The following is a 15,308-nucleotide window of genomic DNA, read 5'->3' on the forward strand; positions in this document are numbered from 1 at the left end:
ATATAGACTTCCCTGCTCCCATATCCACTCTTCCTCCATCCCCACCATCCCATTCCCCCAAACTCTCCCCATCCTTCCCTTCTCACTTCTCTCTCCCCCTCTCCACCTCACCCATCCCCCAAGCTCCCAATTTTTGCCTGGCTATCTTGTCTACTTCCAATATCCAGGAGGATAACTATATGTTTTTCTTTGGGTTCACCTTCCTATTTAGCTTCTCTAGGATCACGAAGTATAGGTTAAATGTCCTTTATTTATGGCTAGAATCCACTAATGAGTGAGTACATACCATATTCATCTTTTGGGGTCTGGGTTACCTCACTCAGGATAGTGTGTTCTATTTCCATCCATTTGCATGCAAAATTCAAGATGTCGTTGTTTTTTACCGCTGAGGAGAGAGAACATGAACAAGAAAGTCAGGACCGCAAGGGGTACACCCACCCACTGTGACGGTGGGGCTGATCTAAGGGGAACTCACCAAGTCCAGCTGGACTGGGACTGATGGAGCATGTGATCAAACCGGACTCTCTGAACATGGCTGACAAGGAGGGCTGACTGAGAAGCCAAGGACAATGGCACTGGGTTTTGATTCTACTGCATGTACTGGCTTTGTGGGAACCTAGTCTGTTTGGATGCTCACCTTCCTAGACCTGGATGGAGGAGGGAGGACCTTGGACTTCCCACAGGGCAGGGAACCCTGACTGCTCTTTGGACTGGAGAGAGGGAGGAGGAGGGGGAATGAGGGGAAGGGGAAGAAAATGGGAGGAGGTGAAAAATTTTAATAATAATAATAAATAAAATCTGTACTTACTCTCAGAAAAAAAATAGAAATTATAATGTTAAATATTTCTCTGAAAATTGATACAGTATATATTGAATTTTGTATATAAGTTTTTAGTAGCTTTTCATTAAAATATACTATGAAAATATTTTAAACTATTTCTTTGTATTGTACAAGCTGATGGCATGACCTCTTGATGACATGTTTAAGGAGAAAGCTTCTATTATAGCTATCAGAGATAGAACAGACAGCGGCACATCAAATCACTCAGAGCAGAAATAGATGTTGGCTGAACATAGTCAACTGCACCTGCCTATGATAGAAGCAGAAGCAGAGCAGAGAGGCAGATGGAGAGAGACAGAAGAGGAGACACAGAGAGAGGGAGAGGAACATAGAGACAGGAGGAGACAGAGAGATAGGTTTAGGAAGAGAATGAGAAGCTGGGAGAGGGATGCTTCTGAACTAGAGGGAGTTTAGGGTAGGGAGCAGGGTAGAAGACCTAGAACACGAGCAAGGACTCTGACATGTCCAGTGGGTACTGGTGCTACTGAAGGACCTGGAGGCTAGTCTGTACCTTGTTATAGTAATAGATAATGACCACAGATAGTCAACTTTTCCTACTGCCAGTGAGAAGAGAAATGACCCCTTTGAGAAGAGGAAGTAGCTTCACAAGTTTTTAAGGAATGTTGGATTTATCTACCCTCCAGAAAGCCTCCAAAAGTCCAGGTTGAGCCCATTTCTGGGTATCTGGGCCTGCAATTGCAGTTTTGGAAACTGGAGTTCAATGAATTTTGGTGGATTTTCCAAGGCACAGACAAGTCATGTTGAGGTTTCCCTTCTCACACTGCTCTCACATGAGTGAAAACACCACTCGAACTACTCTATTGGCCTTAACATCCATAGATTTAAACTGTGGCTGCTTACCTGCATTCCCTCTTTACTTTTTATGACATTCCATCACCCAGCACATATTAAGTGAGCAAAGTCCCTCACTGAGGGTGGGGCCTTATGAGCCCCTTCCTGTGTGTGATTATCATTGTGTCCTGGACACCATTTCACAGAAACAATCTTCAACCTCTGCCTCTCACTTCCAAAGCAGTCCCTGAGCCTTGCAGCGTGTTGTGGTTCAGGTGTCCTGCTGAGGTCTGAGAACTGCACAGTTATGTATTCTCTAAACTTTGGCCAGGTGTGAGTCTGTGCAGTCAGCAGAGCCCACTTCCTAAAGAAGCCTCTCTCATTAGGGATCACAGTTGCTCAAATGTATAGGTGTCAGGGAGAGTACGTAGAAGGCAGTTTGATGCCATGGAATTTTAACAAATCAACAACAGAGGGCCTATTGTGTGGATTCATCACATCAGTGATTAACTCAGAGTCACCAATACTGCATCAGCATGGCAGTAAAGAAATAAAAGCACTTCCACTGGGAGTCATTTCCAGGTTTGAATTTTCTCCATGTTCCCTGTCTTCCCTCCAAATCTGTGCCTTTCGGAAGAAGTGTGCCTGTCCCTTTGTCTGGTTGTGTGTGTGTGTGTGTGTGTGTGTGTGTGTCTGTCTGTCTGAGTCTTTGTCTGTCCCTATGTCTGTCTGTCCCTACATGTGTCCCTATGTCTGTCTGTCTGTCTGAGTCTTTGTCTGTCCCTATGTCTGTCTGTCCCTACATGTGTCCCTATGTGTGAATTTGTGTGTCTGCCCCTTTTCTTGCTCTCTCTTTTATTGAATTTCCCCATAAGAATCACCTGGGGAAGGAGTGGGGTACTTTACAGAAATCATTCATGGAGTCTTACAAGGGATTAAGGTAGTGAGCACAACTGAACCCAATTTACCCAGCCTTAAAAAGAAATTACAAATACCATGATTGCCCAGTAATGCTGTTGTGCCCAACTGTTTTGGTGGATACTCATTTAGAAGTGTTTTCAACCTCTATGTCTGCTCTTTTATACAAATGATAAACATGAATTGTTCTGGATCAGGGGCACAGAAAAAGACATAATTGATTTCCAGAAAATTCCTTTCGGCTGGAAGAAGCCGCGCTCTTCCGGGAAAATGGCGACTCCCGCTCCTGCACCAGAGTCGCCGCAGGCGCGGAGCCTGCGCCCGCTGTGGGCCCCGCCGGGGAACCCTGCCCGCCGCGCCAGCCGCAGCCCGTGCACAATGTTCTCGCTGCCCCGCGGCTTCGAGCCCCCAGCTCCCGAGGACTTGGGGAAGCAGAGTTCGGCGGAGCTGCGGGAGAGGTTGAGGCGCCAGGAGAGACTTTTGCGCAACGAAAAATTCATTTGCAAATTGCCCGACAAAGGTAAAAAGATCTCAGACACCATCGCCAAACTGAAAGCTGCCATTGCAGAACACGAAGAGGTTAGAGCAAGAAGTGAACTGTTTCATCCTGTTAGTGTAGACTGTAAGCTAAGGCAAAAAGCAGCCACAAGAGTCGATACCGACGTAGACAAGGCCCAGAATTCTGACCTGATGCTTGATACTTCATCATTAGTTCCTGACAAATCATTCAGAACAACCTCAGAAACACAAGGACCTGCACATCTCACTCCCAGAGGCAACGAAGAGACTTTGGAGGCTGGCTGCACAGTGAACCCGGGTGCAGCTCCCGGCAGCAAAGCCAGGGCACCCTCATCTGAAGTTAACGAACATCTCCCCCAGCGCCCTGTTTCAAGTCAAGCGGAAGACATTTCCAGCGGCATTGACAGTCTGTTTCTCACTAAGTTGCAAAAGATCACAATTGCAGACCAGAGTGAGCCCTCAGAAGAAAACACCAGCACTGAGAACGTGCCAGGGCTCCAGAGAGAGACTCCTAAGAGGCCTCGTTACATGGAAGTGCTAGAAATGCGAGCCAAAAACCCAGTGCCCCCTCCTCATAAGTTTAAGACCAATGTATTACCCACTCAACAGAGTGACTCACCAAGTCATTGTCAGAGGGGTGAATCTCCTTCTTCAGAAGAGCAGCGACGCAGGGCTAGGCAGCATCTTGATGACATCACAGCAGCACGCCTCCTTCCGCTCCACCACCTACCTGCACAGCTGCTCTCCATAGAAGAGTCACTGGCCCTGCAGAAAGAACAGAAGCAAAATTACGAGGAGATGCAGGCAAAGCTCGCAGCACAGAAACTAGCTGAGAGACTGAATATTAAAATGCAGAGCTACAATCCAGAAGGGGAGTCTTCAGGGAGATACCGAGAAGTGAGGGATGAAGATGATGCCCAGTCCTCGGATGAATTCTGAAGATGAGCACCGGGCGAACTCTGAACCTGACTGTTGAGCCACCATTGCCTCATAGCAAACTTCCTAACAAGTATCAAGATCAGTGTCAGACCTTGTTGAGGGACAACAGTTTTTAAAGTTACACAAAGGTAGCTACAAATAAGAACCCAGCTTGTCTTTCCGAAGATGATCTTCATGTGCTTGAACAGTTTCATATTTGACATTGTGTTTGACCGTATTGTATTACAGTTTTGCAGTATGTTGTGCATTGGTCTGATACTTTAGTGTGAGTAGAGCACACTTTTCTTTAAGATAGCTGCTTTCTCCTTATTCTTACTCTTATCAAATAGCATTGCTTATATCCCTTCTGGTGAAATACTTAGTTTTCCCAGGCACCTAAAATCAGTTAGGAAGACCTGGTTCCCTTTCTTGAGATATGAAGGGAGCAATCTAGAAAATGGTACGCATGCTTGCATGGAGTTCCTGAGATGCTGGTGTGAAATACTGTGGAAGACACTCAGATTTTACAACAATGTTTATTTGCTGCTCCTGTCTTCTTTTGGGGTGACCGCTATCTTCCTGTGATGAAGATGGAGCACCTTGAGGAGGTGCTGGATGGGGAGGGTCTTCTGAGCTGGTGTGAGGAGCTGCTCTTGGCTTCCCCCGGCACCTTGCTGTCTTTGATGATAGGTCCATATACAGGGCGCTCATGTTTGGTCAGGAAACATGTTTTTCTGAGAGTTGCAGTTGAATTGTCGTATATTGCTTTTTTTCCTTTTTAAACCCAAAGAGGTGTTTATAGGCTGCAGAAACCTCAGTCTCTTGTATGTACACATTTGTGTTGTTTAGAATGATCATATGATCATCTCCAGCAAAGATAACAATATGTTATCAAAAAACCTTTGTCTATTATGTGGAACCTGTAAAGGAGAAATAAAATACCAATCAGAGCAAAAAAAAAGACATAATTTAACATTACAATTAAGTATTAGTTTAGTTTGTAAAAGGCAGCTATTATAAAGACCAAGGAAAGTGGTGGTAATTGTTACATTTTTCTCTTAAAAGTTGGCTAAACAATCCATTTGAGTACACAGTAGGATAGCAGCCTTATGTCTTAAGTGACCTCAAGGTATGTTGTGAACTCTGGCTGTGATGTCAAGCAAAGGTTCCAGTCTCTAGAATAAGACATATTGCCATATTACATCACCATGGCCTCAGTCATTGGGCTCTTAATCAAGTTTACAGAACCAGCCAAGAGTTCCCTACTGTGTGGTAGACCTAAAATCAAATCACAAATTTCATTGTTCCTATAAGAGTCAACACACAGAGAATATCTTGCCAGGCAAGTTGTCACATGCAGGGTCTACAGATGGGTAGAATCATTGCCAACTTCCCCCATACAGTAGCTTGCATAGAAGTTCTAGTACTGTGAAAGCTAGCCAGCATGGACACAACATGACTTCTAAATGTCCTATATCCCAAGTGTGCAGTGTGTTCAGAAGAGTCCTACAATCTAATTCTCATGTTTAAATGAGGACATTGGCAAGAGCTTGTAATGTTTGACAGTAGCCCCCCCCCCTTGCTTCACACCTCAGAGGGAACTATCCTATAGTATTGGGGTCTTTGTTTGGTAAACTTAATCTTCTGAGAGGAACGTTATCCATGCATGCAGGGCTACTTCATTCAGTTGTTTTACTTAGGCTTCCAAGGATGCAGCTTCATTCATTAGGCTTGGTGGCAAACCACGGTCCATGTATCGAGGTCAGAGGATCATTTTCTGGGTCATTTTCTTACCTTTTACTATGTGATTTCCCAACATTAAACTTAACATTATATGGTTGGCATCAAGAACCTTAACATGCTAAACTTAAACAATTTAAAATGTAATATTTGTCTAAAAGGATTTTTTCCTCCATGCATACTTTTGGTTACCCCTTTCCCCAACACCACACTTCTTCCATCCCTGGTTAAACCTTTCCACTTGCAAGATTCCCTCACCCCGTCCACAGTGCATTTCTTCTGCCATCCCACTCCCTCCAGGCCTGTTCTCCTCTAAGGGTCCGTTTCATGCTTTCTGGCTTTAACAGGTACTCTAAATTAAAAACATTAATCTGAGAATTCAAAGCTTGGAACCACATGTAAAACAGAAGGGACACAGAAACATTCAGTCCATACAAAGATCCAGGGACATCATTGGCAGCGTGGCAGCTCCCTAAATTACCAAGGCATCTGGGGCAAGCTTAAATTCAAGGACATTTGAGCCACACACTCATCTCATTTGACCTAGAACAATCCTAACCACAAAGGGTCCAGGACCACAGCATGGCATGAAGCAAGACAAGGACCCATTTTAATGACCAAGAAACATGGCCATGCCTTAATACAAAGAATGTGTAGGGTGCTCCAGATCTTATCCTGACATCAGATGATATTTTTTGTCAAATAAGATGTATATTGCTTGAAAAAAATTTTGGATATCTAAGCTGTGAAGAACAAAGAAACTTTGGGGCATCAGAGGAAAACCATGAGAGAAGGAGTTAAAATGGGCTAGAAGAATAATAACATCATGCATGAGAGAATCAGGAGGGAAACATCAAGAGTAAAGACAGAGTTAGAATGAGAGATGGAGAAAGCAGGGAGGGTAACAAAGGGGCATCATGAAAGCACCGTGAGAGAATAAAGAAGGAATCCCTCAGAATAGCTCTGAGTGTACATTTCCTAAGCCCTCAGATAAAGAAGTGTCAGTTTGTGCTACACTGTGGACTTTCCTTCAGTGCTGTCAGCAGCCTGGAAGCTGGTTCATAAGACTGTTGCAGGCACCTTGCAGTGCACGCGCCATGCTTGCTGGTACAAGTGTCAGCCTCACACAGGATATGCACCATGAGTGCTGCTGCAGCTGTGTCGGCCTCCTGCAGTGCATGCAGGGGAAGTGCTGGGCTACTGGTTTGCATTTGGGGCAGTGCAGTCACAGTGAGTGGTGGGATATAGACATGAACTTCTGACAGTACCTGCCCCATGAGTGATAGGTTAGCTATGTGAGTCTCCATCCACACATAAACCATTAGTTCTTCAGTCTCGCTCAGTACATTCACATTATTGCTGGAGTTTAGGCACGATCCTCCCCCAGCACATATACCATGAGTTCTGTGAGACTCATCTTAGTCTCAGTACATTCACATTCAGTGCTGGTTTCCATCCATAAGCCCACAATAATTCACGAACAATGAATTCTTGGTTTTAAGTAAGAGTTTCCAGCAGGACATGAACCATGAGTGCTAGATACAACCATGATCCCAGCACATTAAAGGGAAGCTCATGCTTAAAATCCAGCACTCATTGTGAATGTTATGTGTGAGACTCAAACCAGTAACTGAGCGCAAGTCGTGTGTGTACAGCAAGGGTCTCATGCCTATATCCAAGCCTTCATGGTACAAGCACTATCGTGGGCTCGTGGTTGTATCCCAACACTCTGTGCATGTACTGTGGAGGGCTGACACGTTTCCAACCATGCATGGTGGTGTACTGTGACAGGGTCATACATACATCCCAGAATGTACTGTGGTGCTCTTATGTCTAGCTCTCAGCATTAATTGTGCATTTACAATGGTAACTGAACAGCTGTATTGCAGCACTTCTGGTGATCTGCTGTATGAGACTCAAACCATTAATCCATCATTCTTATTGAAAATAGTGTAGTGGACATGTGTCCTCAACCATGTTCTCATTGTGAATGTGCTGTGCCATAATGAACTCCAAACTCAAGCTGCATACACTGTGGATGGATCATGCCAATAACCTGGCCTCCATTGTGTATATACAATGGTAGGCTTATAGCTATAACCCCGAACTGATAGTGTATGTACTTTTGGAACGGATTTTCTATTACCCAGCATTCATGGTATAGGTACTGTTGTGGGCACTTGGCTGTAACCCAGCTCTTATGGTACGTACTGTGGGATGTAACGGTGTAAATGAATGCAGATAGATTGTAAAAATATATACAGCTTTAATGGGGAAATAGACTTACAAAACCACCGTTCTCGTGGAGACCAGGAAAGCAGAAGTGACGGCTGGGAGCAAGCTTGCCAGATTTATAGGTAAACATTAGCCCGAGGCGAACACGCCCCCTAAGGGGCGGGACTTATCCCTACATCTCCCCTTTTTGTCTAAATAAGACAGAACTAAACCAAATACAACTATATACAATAATAACAAATAATAAATATAACAAACAATATTGAGAACAAAAGTTTTGCTAAACATTCTATCTCAAGGAGTCTAAATAATATAGAGAGTAACTACAATTATATAATCTTCAACTTCATCAAAGATCTGAGAAGGGAATAAATATTACTTAACAAACGAGATATATCCAAAATGTGCAACAATTGACAGAGATAACTGACTACCTGGGCAATCACCCAAAGTTTCGTTTGCAATGTTGAGTCAACCAACTTTGGCTAAGGCCTAACATAACTGACATAACATTATTAAAGGCAAGGAACTTTCTTAGAACTATCCTACCCTGTCTTGGCAGGATAAGACAATCCTGTTTCATTGTCAGAAGTTGAGGTATGGGCTTTTCTTAATCCAAAGGCCAGTTCTGCCAAGAAGACAAGCTCCCAGTGGAGTGTCTTTGGTGCTCAACGTTCTCTCAGGAGTAGAGTGGCATTGCCAGGAGTAATTGTGTCTCGTTGGCACAGAATTCTAGGTTAGATTAAAGGCCATTTTCTACAGCTCTTCGAAGAGGATGAAGATTATACTATCTATCTTGAAGACTAAAAGAATAAACAACTGTGCAATATATGAAGACAATGATCTTCAACTGTAAACAATGTCATTACATATCAAATGTAAACAATGTTATTATATAAATAGTATCAGAGGTAGAAATGTACGTTGTAATATGGTAGATGTATCAATACAATATAGACAAAATTATAAGCATACTCATACAAAAATAGAGGTAGGAACACTCACATTCAATATTCAATATATCAATATACAGGAAACAGTACCAATACAATTTTCTAAAAGCAGTAATTCACAAATACCAATCATCCCATCAAACCAGTTAATCCCCCCTTTTTTTGAAAATACCCCTAATTCCATAAAATATCTCCCCATCCCCTCAACCCTAAACCAACCACTAAAAGATGTCCCTAACCCTGAGGGCAAACTCTGTTGGGAGAGGGGACATCGTCCTCTAAAATTGCTTCTAGCTGACATGGGGGCAACATTCTTCTTAGGGGCTCCTGTGAAAGCAAATGATGGTAAAATTCCCAAATCAATGTTTTTAAAATTGCAAATAGTCTCTGAGTATTTTGTGCAGGTCTGGCCAAAATGTTGTATAAGATGTGCACCATTTCAGCTAACCAAGTTGGAACTGTCTTGTGCAGCTGGTACCCAAAGCAGGTCTTGTAGTAGCGCTATCAGTATCATGATGTCATATCAACCAGGTGGAGTTGTTGTTATGGGGCCCCATCTTCTTCCTGGAAACTTTAAAGATTACTGTAGGGAAAGTTGTTTGTTATGGGAAATTTAAACATTAACAACAAGGATATATACTGACATATAAAGAAAGACACAGATATGAAGAAAAGCAAAGAAAGTTTATCAAGTACATAATTATTCTTATTCTGTCCCATTTCATGGATATTGACCTGAGACAGAAACTCTGAAATATCTCTTATCAACAGGCTTGGGATTGAAGAGGGACTGAGCCATAGTCCAACTCCAAAACCAGCTCTACATATTTATAAAGAAATGTTTAATAAGACATATATTTATATATATATATATATATATAATTAATAATTACAAAATGTGTCCATCCATCAGTAATTAAATATTCAGGGTCCCTTAATTTCTTTGAAGATGAGTATTTTCCTGTGGAGATAAGAAAAAAACCCTGTCTTCAACCTATCTGTATTTCTTGCCATCAGTATGCTCGCCATCCTTGTGAATGAATTGTTATTTATCTTTTCCAAGTGGCTTCTCTTCTTCAAACCGAACCTTTATTAATTTTGATGGTATCCACAATTTTTCCTCACCTGTGGAGATACGAGCAAAACCCCTTCCCCAACGCAGCACATCTCCTGGCTTCCATTGTGAGGTCAGCACATCCTTGAAATAAACTGGTTGATTTAGTTCAGTAGACTTTTCCATTATCCAATGTCTTTCTGCAGCCGTCGTTCCCTTCTCATTAGCGTTGAGAAAATTCAAGGTTAACAAAGCATTATGTAACCTATTTCTGGGGGTGTTTTCCACCCCTTTCTGTTTGTTCAACATATCCTTTATAGTTCGATTTGATCTTTCTATGACTGCTTGACCTGTAGGATTGTATGGTATACCTGTAACATGCTTGATATTGTAATAATCAAAAAACCATTTCATTTTCCTAGAGACATAAGCAGGACCATTATCCGTCTTTGTTTGTGTAGGTATACCCATGATAGCCATGACTTCTAATAAATGAGTGGTTACTGAATCAGCTTTTTCTGAACTTAAAGCAGTTGCCCACTGAAAGCCTGAATAAGTGTCAATGGTGTGATGAACATATTTTAATTTTCCAAATTCTGCAAAGTAGAACACATCCATCTGCCAGATTTCATTTCTATGGGTGCCCTTTGGATTAGCCGCTGCAGGCAGTGGCGTTTGGTTATAGAAAGAGCAAGTAGGGCATTTCTTTACAATCTCCTTAGCTTGTTGCCATGTAATAGAAAACTCTTTCTTCAAACCTTTGCTATTAACATGATGTTTTTTTATGAAATTCAAAGGCTTGTAGCACACTACCAATCAATAATTGATCAATTTCTGCATTACCTTGTCCTAGAGGACCTGGCAGACCCATATGGGATCAGATGTGTGTTATGTACAAAGGGCAATGCCTGTTCCTGATCAAATCTTGAACCTGGAGAAATAATGAGGTTAGTTCAGTATCATCAGGTATAAATTCAGCAGTTTCAATATGTAAAATAACTCTTTCTGCATATTGTGAATCAGTAACTATATTAATAGGTTCTTTAAAATCCCTTAGCACCATAAGAATGGCATATAATTCTGCCTTCTGGACAGAATCATAAGGACTTTGTTCCACCTTACCCAAGTCTTCTGATTTGTAACCTGCCTTCTCTGATTTACTGGCATCAGTATAGAATGTACGGGCTCCAGTTATTGGAGCATCACAGACGATTCGAGGAAGGATCCAAGAAGTTCTCTTTATGAAGTTAAGCTGCTTGCTTTTTGGATAGTTGTTATTAATGTCTCCCAAAAAATTAGCACAAGCTCTTTGCCATGGTTCATTATCTTCCCATAATTTCTTTAGTTCATCAGCAGTGAAAGGCACTATAATTTCTGCGGGGTCTATGCCTGCTAGTTGACAAAGTCTCAGCTTGCCTTTTATAATTAACTCAGAGACTTTTTCAACATAAGTTTTCAGTTTCTTACTTGGTTTATGTGGTAAAAAGATCCATTCCAAGATAATATCATCTATCTGCATTAAAATTCCTGTAGGAGAAATTTTTGATGGTAGTATGATGAGAATACAATCGAGCTCTGGATTCACCCTGTCCACATGTGCCTGTTGTAATTTTTCCTCAATCATTGTCAGTTCCTTTTCTGCTTCAGCTGTTAATTCTCTGGGACTGTTTAAATCTTTATCACCATCCAAGGTTTTGTTAAAATGAATTATTATATCAGGTGTTATCCCAATAGCTGGTCGTAGACTGGAATTGTCTCCTAACAGTCTTTGAAAGTCATTAAGAGTCAGTAGGCGATCTCTTCTAATTTGTGCCTTTTGTGTCTTAATTTTTTGCAAATCTATTTTATAACCTAAATAATTAACAGAATCTCCCTTCTGAATCTTTTCAGGAGCAATTTGCAATCCCCATTTAGGTAAAAGTATCTTTATTTCTTCAAACAGCCTGTTCAAGGCATCCATGTTTGAATCGGATAACAAAATGTCGTCCATGTAATGGTATACTATAGATTTGGGAAATTTCTTGTGTATTATTGGCCTTTCTACCCTTTGCTCTTCTTCATCAGAATTTAGAAATTCCTCAATCTTTTCAATTCTATTCACTATTGCCTTCTGCAATGTCTGAATCTCCTGTCCAGAATTATGTTCCAAAGCCTACATTGAGGATTCTAAAGTATGAAGTTTGTCCATTAGAGATAACATCTCATCTTTGGACATAATTTTTATGGCATAAACTGTGCCTTCTTGTATTGACAACATTTCTGCAAATCTGTCATAAGCTTTAGACAAAATCCGATTGTCACATTCAGCAGTTTTGATTCTCTCAGTTAATGTTTCATTTCCTACAGAAAGGGACTGAAGCTTACGATCCAAATCAGCTGTTCCCTCTTCCATAGTAATGAATTTCTCCTTAACATCAGCCTGGAGAACTTCAAACTGATTCTTGAGAAGATTGTTGTCATTCTCAATTGTTTTTAAGCGTTCAATCTCTGCCTTAAGAATCCTGGATTTGTCTCGTAAAGACTTTATCATATTTCTATTATCAAACAATTTAGTGCCAGTGAAAACTACGAATCCCAGAAGGATCCATAGATGTGGGGTGATAGACACCTCTTGTAAAATCTCCCACATGGTACAATTAAAAAAACTGTTAAATTCTTGAACAGTAACGTGTTCAGGCATTTTATTTATAAAAGAAAAATTTTTTACCTGCAATGATCGGTTCCTGCCAGTGGTGGTCTCTGTGTTTTTGGAGCCTGTCCTAGAACTAGCTCTTGTAGACCAGGCTGGCCTCGAACTCACAGAGATCTGCCTGTCTCTGCCTCCCAAGTGCTGGGATTAAAGGCATGTGCTACCACCGCCTGGCCGGCCTTGAACTCACAGAAATCCGCCTGCCTCTGCCTCCCAAGTGCTGGTATCAAAGGCATGCGCCACCACCGCCCGGCCAAGTCACTTTGTATCAGACCAAATCAGCCACTGTGGCGGTTTTTGTTGCAAAACCGCAGGTACTTGAGCTTCTGCTAATTCAGGCCGTAGGGTTCCGCTGCAAACTTAGCCAAGGCAGGCAGAATGGGCCTGTGTGGCCTAGTGTGTCTCGGACTCCGCACTGGGGCCGGAGTCACAAACTAAAAAACAGCACCCGGTGCTGTGTTATCTAGTGGGCTACCCGCTTGAGTCGGGGGCAAAATAGCCCGACGTTGGACGCCAAAATGTAACGGCATAAACGAATGAAGACAGATTGTAAAAATATATATACAACTTTAATGGCAAAATAGACTTACAGAACCACCGTTCCCGCGGAGACCAGGAAATCAGAAGAAATGGCTGGGAGCACGCTCGCCAAATTTATAGGCAAACATTAGCCTAAAGGGCGGGACTTATCACTACAGTTTCATCTTAGATCTTCAGACCAGGAGGTTTCACTGTGCAGCCCCATGCAGTTCACACTCACAGTCCCACAGCTAGGGAACAGTTTTGCCCCTAAGCATCTCTGGTACAGGTTAGTCAACTTGTGTGAAATTTGCATACATGAAATCGCACACTCTGCATTCTCTTGGCACAGCTTTCCCACCTTGTGATGTCATGAGCATCAGTTTCCTCTTCTTTGTTTTCAGTGCACTTGGTTCACTATGTACCCATCATAGAGAGAACATCTGCTTCACTGTGCATCCATCATAGAGAGAACATCTGGTTCACTGTGTGTGCCCATCCTAGAGTGAACATCTGGTTCACTGTGCATCCATCATAGAGAGAACATCTGCTTCACTGTGCATCCATCATAGAGAGAACATCTGGTTCACTGTGTACCGATCCTAGAGTGAACATCTGGTTCACTGTGTGTGCCCATCATAGATTGAACATCTGGTTCACTGTGTGTGCCCATCATAGAGTGAACATCTGGTTCACTGTATACCGATCCTAGAGAGAACATCTGGTTCACTGTGTATATGCATCATAGAGAGAACATCTGGTTCACTGTGTACCCATCATAGAGAGAACATCTGGTTCACTGTGTACCCATCATAGAGTGAACATCTGGTTCACTGTGTACCCATCATAGAGAGAACATCTGGTTCACTGTGTACCCATCATAGAGAGAACATCTGCTTCACTGTGTGTACCCATCAGAGAATGAACATCTGCTTCCAAACACTTGTGGTGAAAAACAGCCACCATTTCTGGTGCCCACATCAGACATTCCGTGAGGTCTATGAGATTTCTATCTAGGGGTCAAATCTCTGAGTTACAAGGTACAGCTTCTAGAGATGACTTCCAACCCACAGAGAGGACTCTGCCACAAGAGGTGTGGTATGACCAACAGGCCAACTCTGGGACTACTCACTTCTTAGTCTTGCTTCTGGATGCCCCACCTCCACGAAAGCTCACCGAGCATAAAGCCACATTTGAGGAGTCGGTGAAATGGCTCAGAGGGCAAATGTGTCTGCCACCAAGCCTGACAACCTGGGTTCAAACCTGGGACCCACATGGTGGGGAAAACTGATTCCAGCATGTTGAAACATAACATGGGCCTGTCCAATCCTGGTACAGAACATAGACACCAAGTTTGCATTCTACTTCTCTCAGTCACCCCAACTGTTAAGGTACAAATCGCACTGTGACAAATCTATTGAAATTTATTTTATTATTATTATTTTTTTTTTGGTTTTACGAGAAAGGGTTTCTCTGTAGCTTTGGGCCTATCCGGGAACTAGCTCTTGTAATATTGTTAAGGTTTACCAGTCAGTTGTGGTGGCACACACCTTTAATCCCACTGCTCAGAGGCAGAAGCAGGAATATCTCTATGAGTTCAAGACAAGGCTGGACTACAAAGTGAGTACCAGGACAGCCAGGACTACACAAAGAAACCATTTCTCAAAAAACTTTCTTTCTTTCTTTCTCTCTCTCTCTCTCTCTCTCTCTCTCTCTCTCTCTCTCTTCTTTAGCTAGGATCTACACTATGTCAACCAGACTTGCCTCAAACCCATGAACTGCCTTAGCTTGCCAAGTACACACAAACACCACTGCTTCAGGTACTGCTACTATTTTCTCCTGGTGCACAAATTTTAAAAAATTTAAGTACAAGACAGAATCATTTCTTTTACTTCTAGGTTTAAACCACTAACCCAAAGAGACCACTGAGAAGAATTAAAGCTGAAGGAAAATATATTTTTGGAATAAAAATTTATACTACTCCTTACACTATTCTGCAATATTCATTTACTTTTATTGGCATGACAATTATGCAAGTCATAAGAGTATCTTGTTAAACATGATCTTATTACAAGTGAAAACTTACCCGCCACCACCTTTTGTTGCTGAGAGGGCAACTCAGGGCCTTGT

General features: G+C 42.2%; 1 protein-coding gene across 1 annotated transcript; it reads left to right on the forward strand.

Moving 5' to 3' along the window:
- Positions 1-2,929: 2,929 nt before the first annotated feature.
- On the forward strand, positions 2,930-4,341 carry LOC121460971 (DNA-directed RNA polymerase II subunit GRINL1A). Its single transcript, XM_041671672.1, has one exon. The coding sequence runs from the start codon at positions 2,930-2,932 to the stop codon at positions 4,007-4,009; it is 1,080 nt and encodes a 359-aa protein (XP_041527606.1). The 3' UTR covers positions 4,010-4,341.
- The last annotated feature ends 10,967 nt before the right edge of the window (positions 4,342-15,308 follow it).

Source organism: Microtus oregoni, unplaced genomic scaffold, assembly GCF_018167655.1.
Source record: "Microtus oregoni isolate MIOR12 unplaced genomic scaffold, Mior012 000001F_ref0000356, whole genome shotgun sequence".
NCBI lineage: Eukaryota > Metazoa > Chordata > Mammalia > Rodentia > Cricetidae > Microtus > Microtus oregoni.